This window comes from Camellia sinensis, chromosome 3, assembly GCF_055761805.1.
Source record: "Camellia sinensis isolate YWXY chromosome 3, ASM5576180v1, whole genome shotgun sequence".
NCBI classification, from domain to species: Eukaryota; Viridiplantae; Streptophyta; class Magnoliopsida; order Ericales; family Theaceae; genus Camellia; species Camellia sinensis.
The window spans coordinates 157,400,558-157,409,531 of record NC_138963.1 but is presented as its reverse complement, the minus strand read 5'-3'; the positions used below and the strand labels follow the sequence as shown (position 1 = coordinate 157,409,531).

General features: G+C 31.4%; 1 protein-coding gene across 1 annotated transcript; it reads right to left on the bottom strand.

The window, feature by feature from the left end:
• Window positions 1–5,001: 5,001 nt before the first annotated feature.
• LOC114265133 (wall-associated receptor kinase 2-like) lies at window positions 5,002–8,081 on the bottom strand. Its single transcript, XM_028205869.2, has 3 exons — window positions 7,181–8,081; window positions 6,877–7,047; window positions 5,002–6,441 (listed from the first exon to the last, which is right to left on the bottom strand). Exons 1-3 carry the CDS (start codon window positions 8,073–8,075, stop codon window positions 5,222–5,224), a joined length of 2,286 nt encoding a protein of 761 aa, XP_028061670.2. The 5' UTR covers window positions 8,076–8,081; the 3' UTR covers window positions 5,002–5,221.
• Between the last annotated feature and the right edge of the window lie 893 nt (window positions 8,082–8,974).

Genomic DNA, 8,974 nt, shown 5'->3' with positions numbered 1-8,974 from the left:
GGTGAGAAACAACAAACCAAACTACACTACCACGTAGAGTGGTTAACAAGAAACAATCCTAACTACACTTTCTCGTAGAAAGGAACAAAACAACCCCAACTACACTACTGCATAGAGGAGTACAAGAACGAACCAAGCTACACTTCCGCGTAGCGAGGAACAAGAGCAACCAAACAAAATTTTGATTCACCTCTGCCCATTTTGTTTCTGTAACAATGTAAAATCAACTTCCCTTGCTGCAAGTGACCTTCTAATTTCTCTCCATGTCTCTAGATTCCCTATTCCATGAAAATAACTTCACTAAAACAAATTGGCAAACACCCTTAGTGCAATAGTGTACTCAGAACTACTCATCAGTCCCTCCCTTTTCAAATAACCTCATCTCATTTTCCTACATTTGACCAATCCTACCCAAAGCTTCCCTTTTACCATCACTAAAATCCAAATCCAATATCTTACCAATTTCTAACACTGATTCTGCATCTTCCCTAATCAGCCTAATCCCATTATGAATGTTCTGTGAAGAAATTGATACATTCATGTTACCCTCATTTCTCTTTGTCTAGCCTTTCTTCCTCATCTTACTATACTTTCCCCCATTTCTAGAATCTAGAGAAGTCACTAAAAATAAGATAATCAATCACCAAAAAAATATCAACAAATCATTCTAGGTAAATTTCACTTTTTATCTTCTAAACTATCACCATTTTATTATTATTATTATTATTTGATCTCTAAACTATCAATTTTATCCATTTAGTCCCTAATTTAAAGACAAAACATTAAAATTAAATGTATTTTATTATCTCCTTACACCCGTTAGTCTTCAATCCCTACTCATCTTCTTCTTGTCTTAATTTTTCTTCTCTCTTACACATCTCTTTTCAAAAAGTGAGAATCATAATGTTTTGATCATAGAATAAAACAATGGTGAAGAACCATCAAAAATGTAAAATTGTGAGTTTTTTTTATTTGTTTGGTGGGTTTTTATTTTGTTTTTCTAGATTGTTCTGCAACTTTTGTTCGGTGTTTCGAAATCAAACAAAATAAAATAGTCCGACATCACATTGCCAAACAAAAAATATATGTTTAGTAACCAACTGCCGAATAAAAGATACATTTCGGTAATCCAAGGTCGAATTTTTTTTAATTTATTCGGCTACTCATTACCATGTATTTTCAGTTATATATATATATATATATATATTGCTTGAAAGGATTATGCTTCTACTCATTGCAACAATGCAAGTACTGCATTATTAGTGGACTCCAGTCATGAATTCATTATAACGAGATTTGTTAAGTTTTTTTATGAATACAATTTTTTTTTTTACAAATGGCAACATATTGTTGGGAAAAAAAACTTTTTTTGGTAACACGGCACTAGATTAATTCAAATTCATTAGCATTATATTCCCGAACAGGCCCGACACAAATTTAAAAATCATTGTTTGGAAAAAGTGGCTCTGTAAATGTACAACAACAAAATGCTGGAGAAATCTATTTTTTCCAGCAACATAACATTGGATGAATGTAAATTGCTTAGCACTGTATAACCGAACAGGCACTTCGCATGAGCTCCACTCACTGTCTTCCGTGCGTCTTTCTCTTTCTCCTTCCTACGTCTTTCTCATTTCCCTTATTTTCCCTCAAAAAACTATTGGTGTAAAGAGATGAAAAGGTTTTGAAGGATCTTATTTTAGGGCTAATTTTGGTAATATAATAGGTGTAATGAGATTTTTTTTTAATGGTGTAATGAGATGGAGGATGTAAAACGGTAAACTAATGATGTAAGTAGAATCACTCTAATTTAAATCATATAATCAAACACCTATTAAATTAGTTGTGGGGTATAATTTGTTCAAATTAAAAAGAAAAATGAATATTTTGTTGTATGGTACGTTGCTCAAATTCTAAAATAAGAATTTTTTTCCCCATCAAGTAGGCTTCACAATTATTGATTTGTATAGTCATTGAATCACACTAACAAAAATTAAAACTTTAATAACTAAATATACCAAAACCATTATCTTAGGATGAAATATGAAAAATAGCAATTCTAGATGCTTCAAAATCACTCAAACATAAAAAGTAAATCAAAATCAGAAATCAAAAACTAATAAGGCAATCCAATAACTATAACCACATCAATGGAAGAGGGAGGTTGTGAACCAAAAGGGAAGTTGTATGGGAGAAAAGACGTGGAAAGAAAAGGGAAGTTGCAATGGGAGAAAAGATGTGGGAAATTTGTGAATGATTTTAATGGGGGACTTTTCTGATTACTTTTGGAGAAAGAGAAGACCCCAAGTCAGCCAAGTTGCATTACCCTTTACAAATTATCAAAATTTAAAAAAATGAAATAATTGAAAGGTTCTCTAAAAAATTAAAAATAAATAATAATAAAAAAAAGAGGTGAGAGATTCTGTGAAGTTTCTAGTCATTAAGATTGACGTCCATATGAGGGCAAAAATTTTGAGTCAATTGTTGATTGTGTAGTGTATAACACCACCTCCACGAGGAAGGTCCAGCATGTGTAGATTGTCCCCTTTTGGGACACTCCAATTTTATTATTCACCGCCCATGTCCATAATGATCCTCTCCATTCTAATCCATTTTTAATGCAAAAATAAATTATATGAAAAAATAAAGGGCAATTTACATAAAATAAAATTTAAAAAAAAAATAAAACCTCAAAATTTCATGTATGTTGCAAATTAACTATCAAAGTTTCAATTTTAACAACTTAAATCCTATATTTTAAATCATATAATCAAACACCTATTAAATTAGTTGTGGGTATAATTTGTTCAAATTAAAAAGAAAAAATAATATTTTGTTGTATGGTAAGTTGTTCAAATTCTAAAATAACAAAAATTTTCCCCATCAAATTAGGCTTCACAATTATTGATTTGTATAGTCATTGAATCACATTAACAGAATATACCAAAACCATAATCTCAGGATGAAATAGGAAAAATAACAATTGTTTAGGTGATAAAGATGCTTCAAAATCACTCAAACATTAAAAAAAAATAATAAATAAAAAAATCAACATCAAAATCAAAAATCAAAAACTGATAAGGCAATCCAATAACCATAATCACATCAATGGAAGAGTATAGATGCCTACCTCAAAAAAAATCCATTAAAACATTTTTCTTGCTTGCCTTGTTGAGAACTATCTTGAATGATGTATAGAGGTAAAAAAGGCACGCCAAGTGTATGATAATATGCTCGAGAGAGTGTAAGAGTGGTTGATTGGCTTTGTTTTGTCACGAATTTGCAAGACTCTTGGCTTTTCCTCTCTTTTCTGTGTTTGCTTCCTCAAAAAAGTTTCCTAATCCTTTGTTGTTCTAAGGGTTAGGATTTTCCAGAGGTTATGTGAGACTATACAATAATTATGAGTTTATTATTGTTTTTCTTAGATTTCCGGGTTAGAAAGGATTAAACCACTTTCTACAGAAAAAGAAAAATCAAAGAGCACTTTTTCATCGCGTAAATTACATCTAACCATTTTATATTCTAATTATTTTTCTAAGATCTTAACATTGCTTGAAAAAAAAATTAAAATAATGTTACCTTACAACAATCTTCAAATTATTATTATTATTTTTAAAAAAAATTATTTATTTTTAACAGATTACACATGACAAAAAGATTGACCCAGCAACTTGCCGTGTTCTTTCCCATTTGCTCTTTGTTTATTATATATATATTTTTTTATGAGTAATGCTATGTTTCATGAGATAAATATCCTGAAACTAATTTAAGGGTGATTGCACAATATACTATAAAACAATAGCAATGTTAAGTATCATGAAAAGTCTTTCATAAAAATGGTCATGAAAGATTTGTGACATTTATATTACACTTACAATAAAGCACCACACACTAATCAATGTAATCTAAGGGTCACAAATTTTTCATGATCATTTTCATGAAAAAATTTTCACGATCCCTAGCATTTCTCATAAAACAATACAAATTAATCCAAATGTGGAGAATTTTCATAAAACTTTTTATGATATTTCTTTCATGAAACCTAACATTGTTGTTCTTCTATAATTACGTCCTAGACCAGATAATCAGTTTTCTTTGAGTGCTCAAGAAGGGTGTATTTCCTACTCATCTACTAGACACTTACCTGGAAGATCCTTTCATCTTCCCTTTTTTTTTTTTTGAAAAAAAAAAAATATATATATATATATATATATATATATATTATTATTTGGGATAAATTACACAATTAGTTCATATAGTTTTATATCGATTTCACTTTAATTTTCATAGTTATAATTTTATCAATTTTGTCCATACACTTTCATTTTGGTTCCAATGTACTCCATCTATATTATCCATTAATATTCAAATTGAAAAAAATAAAAAGAAATGACATTTGTGAACTTAGAGGGACAAAATAAAATTCTGTTAAGATTTATTAATTTTTATTTTATGAGAGGGAATTGCTAGCATGCACATGTCAATAGAAAATGTTAGTTTTCTACGCAAATAACAATGACAAATGACAGTCGAATCATATTAAAATAGAAATGAAAATATGGTATTTAAATTGTTGAAATTAAAATTATGAAAATTAAAGTGAAATTTTGTTCAAACCATAGGGATCAATGATGTAATTTGCCATTTTCTCTAGTCCTCTATTTAGTTTGGGCCGCAGGCCAACCACATACCCTCACTTTAATGATTTGATCTGTTAATTTTATTAGTGTACTGATCATTCATAAAAAATTAGATTGATAATCAAACAATCTGTTTCAAAATTATACTTGTCATCTATTTCAGTGAGGACAGACATGATAAAATCATATTTTTATAATTATCTAATCAATTTAATTTTTTCATGAATGGTCCACACATTGAGGTTTAAAAGATCAACGGATCAAATCATTAAAATAGAACTCAGACCAAACTAGACCAATCCACATAGTGCACTAGAGACAAACCAAACCACTAAATCAACTCTTAGTTGCACTCCATCAATTTATAATTACTGTTCTCGCATGTTATTTATTTATGAAATTATTCGTATATATCCTGATGTATTTGAATAATAGATTACAATAATGAAAAATTACATATGAAAGTGTAAATTAAACCAAAACGATCTAATGTAAGCACATAATTTTACAAAACACAAAGGACGGTAATAACAAACCATCACCCAATTTGTTATCATTGTGGACTCAACAGTACATAAAAATCACCTCCCCCCATCCATTGGCGACGTCATATGTTCCCTCACACTATCGTACCCAGTTGTTGTTGTGTTACTACTGCTAGTAGTACAATCTAACTCAAACCCACTTAACTTCCCACCAAGCAAGTGCTCACTCTCTTCACCATTCAAATCAATTTTAACCCATGGATGCTTCTTCATCTTTTTGTTGATCAACCCCTCCAATTCCATTGCTACTTCCTTCATAGTAGGCCTTTCCTCTCCTTTTACTATTAAGCACCTCTTTGCAATATTAGCTACTTCTGTGAGCTCCTCAACAATTCCTTCAATTTCTATTTGTTCATCAATAACTTGGAATAGCCGATCATTTTTCATACAGGAAAGAAAATACCTAGCCAGACTCCTCTCCTTCTCTGGCTTGTCAAATGACAACACCTTCTTTCCGGTGATTAGCTCCACAAGCACTACTCCGAAGCTGTAAACATCACTTTTTTCTGTCAATTGGTTTGTGAGCATGTACTCAGGGTCTAAGTATCCAAGAGTTCCTTGCACCACTGTTGCTAATTGATCTTGGTCTAGTGGAACCAACCTTGATGCTCCAAAATCCGACACTTTTGCAGTGTAGTTATCATCTAAGAGTATATTCGTAGACTTAACATCTCTATGAATGATAGGAATTGATGTTGCAGAGTGCAAATATGATAGTACTCCAGCCGTTTCAGCAGCTATTCGCAAACGATTTTCCCATGACATATTAGAAGCCTTGATGTGGTTATGTATATGCTCAAAGAGAGTGCCATTGATGATGAATTCATAGACGAGTAAAGGGACTTGAGTTTCCAAACAACAACCTAGGAGTTTGACCACATTCCTGTGATTGATCTGTGAAAGCACAACCACCTCATTGATGAATTGCTCTATTTGACTTTGATTCATAATTTGCGATTTTTTGATGGCCACTGTGGTGTTATCTACTAGAATTCCCTTATAAACTGTTCCAAAACCTCCTCTGCCAACAATTCTAATGTCATCATAGTTGTTGGTAGCCCGCTTGAGCTCTTCTAAAGTAAAGATTTTGACCGCTTCCCGAGTCGGTCTCTCTAGTCTAGAAAGTTGTTGTTTCAACATTAATCCACCATTTTCCTTGAAGAACTTTTCTTTAAGCTTCATGTGCCTTCTTTTGTTGAAAATCCAATACAACCAGGAGCTACTCACCAAAACAGTCAAAGCACCAATGGCAATACCTGTATTTCAAATAAGTCATTTTATGTAACAAAGACTATAAATATCTTGCCAATATATTGATTTGAAACTAAGCATAGTAAGAAAATTATATGACTCATGATATTAATATAAAAAATGTCATATAAACTTACAATTTTTACAATTTTTTTATTACTAATAATGTAACATGTAATAATAAAACTTTAAACTCGAAGCATACCCATCGAAATAATATGATATGTATCATATGAGAGAGTTAGATAAATTTGTAAAATTTATTAATTTATATAGCATTACCCTATTAATAAATTTAAATATTCTTTTAAGTTACTGGAGTATAAAAGGAAGTGGATCCAATTGCGGAAGTAGGTTACAAGTAAATTCTTCCAAATTCATTAAAATGTGAATTAGATGTTGTACTTTATTTATTTTACTTTTGACATATATGGCATTACCAATCACAATCTGAAGCACAAGAACTCGACCAGCAGTGCAACGTGTTCCATCTGTTTTTCCATCACCCTGGTATCTCTTGGGGCAAGAGCACGTATAATTCCCAAGAGTGTTTAAGCATTTGCTTTCCTCTATACACTGGTTGAGATTTGGATCTGCACACTCATCTATGTCTGCAAAACAATCAAAACATAGGAGGGAGGGCTCAATTATGAAATTAAAGCATCACAAAAGCAATATATATAGAATCAAAAGTAATTGAATCCGAACATGATGAATGAAGCTATCTAAATGGGTACTACTAACCTATGCAACCATCTGAGAGGTACGCGTTCCCTTGGTAACCCTTGGAACAGATGCAGCTATACCCAGCAACATTTTCGGCATCATAACAATCACTATTTTGTCCACATGCATAACTTGTAGAATTTCTTTTAGCTTCTTCGCATGTCTCATTATTCCCTATTCCCCAATCAAGCACCATCGGCAGCATTTCTTCTTTAAAATCTTGAAGATAAGTTGTGGAGAAATTAAATGCACCTTCTTCAACAACAAATGCATAGCTACATGGATTGAAGCCCCATACATTTGTATGATTGTTGAAGCTGTTTGCAATAATAATAATTTTGCCGACTCCTTTTGGGATGGAGGTTTGGCAACAACCGTTTCCAGAGCAAGTTCCATTAGAAACGTAGTGCATGGTTACACATTCTGAGACACACCCGGTTGAAACAACCAAAGAATCGTTTTCAGCCTGTATTACGATTCCTCCATATGTATCGCAACCAATAGCAGTGAACTTGTTCTTGGTTTTTGATATGGAGAATTTTCCCGTCCTGAGTAATGGATAGTTGTTCCTTTGTTGTGTACCAAACCGGTCATAACATTGATGAGATATGTAACTCATGATGCGTAGCTCACCCTCCTCAAGCGATATATTTGAAATAGTGATATTGCTATTCCGTAAATATGGACGGGAATCACTACAATTAATGAAGAAATCATTGCTGAGATAACAATTCTTTTCCACGCCGAATGGGTATGAGATGTTTAAATTCCCACAACGGTTCATGCAGCCATGATTCTTCAAATCTGCTTCTGTTGGTGGTGCTGCAATTGTTGTCGCTGATAATGACAATATCACCACCACTACTTGTACTAGTACTGGCATCATGATGATGGGATGTAGTTGCAATTGCATTCCTTGCGAGGTAGCCATGGCTAGTTTGCCTCTTGGAAAAAAGCTTTTCTATATTCAAAATTCATATATAATCGTCAATTGTCAAACATTTCTAGGCAATCATGAAGAAAAAGTATTCCAAGTCGATTAAAGTAAATCAGTACAAAATGGTTACATAACTTATTGGAGTGATCTGTGACTAGCCTAACAACTGTATGGATGGAATTCACCATAATAAAAAATTAAAAAATCAAATTAACTTTGCCGGTTGTATCAATTTAGTCTTGTAGCTCCTGTTGTATTAATTTTTCCCTATAATATTTTATATTGTGTTGATTTAGTTTAGTTGATAAACGTTTGCTGATAAATTAGAATATATAGATATATACATGTATCCATTTAGATTAGACATCAATTTCTCAATGACTTTTAAAAGAGCTTATATATATCGATTAATTTCAAACAAATTTCTAAAAAGATTTATTAATTGAATTAAATCGACACAATATAAAATATTTAAAGGTAAAATTGATACTCATAGTCTCTGTTTGGTTGAGTTTTCATAATCTACTTGTGAATTTTTTTTAAAAAAAAATTACATACTAGTTTTCACAAAGTAAACACAAAACAATTATTTTTAAATTTTTAAAAATTATTTTCATTCCAAAAAAGAGAAAATTATATGAAAATAATGAGTTTTTTAAAATAAAAAAAAAATTCTTTTACCAAACTAGTTTTTTTTTAAAAAAAATTCTCAAAACTTAACCGAAAAGAGTTTGTTCATGATACCAAACGCTAACCAAAGCATAAAACTTCAAAAGGCAAATCATGCTCTTATGATAGAACAAAAAGTTTCCAGAAACCAACAAATGATAGTACTAGAGAGAGATCATGCAATACAACCAAAACCAAATCAAACC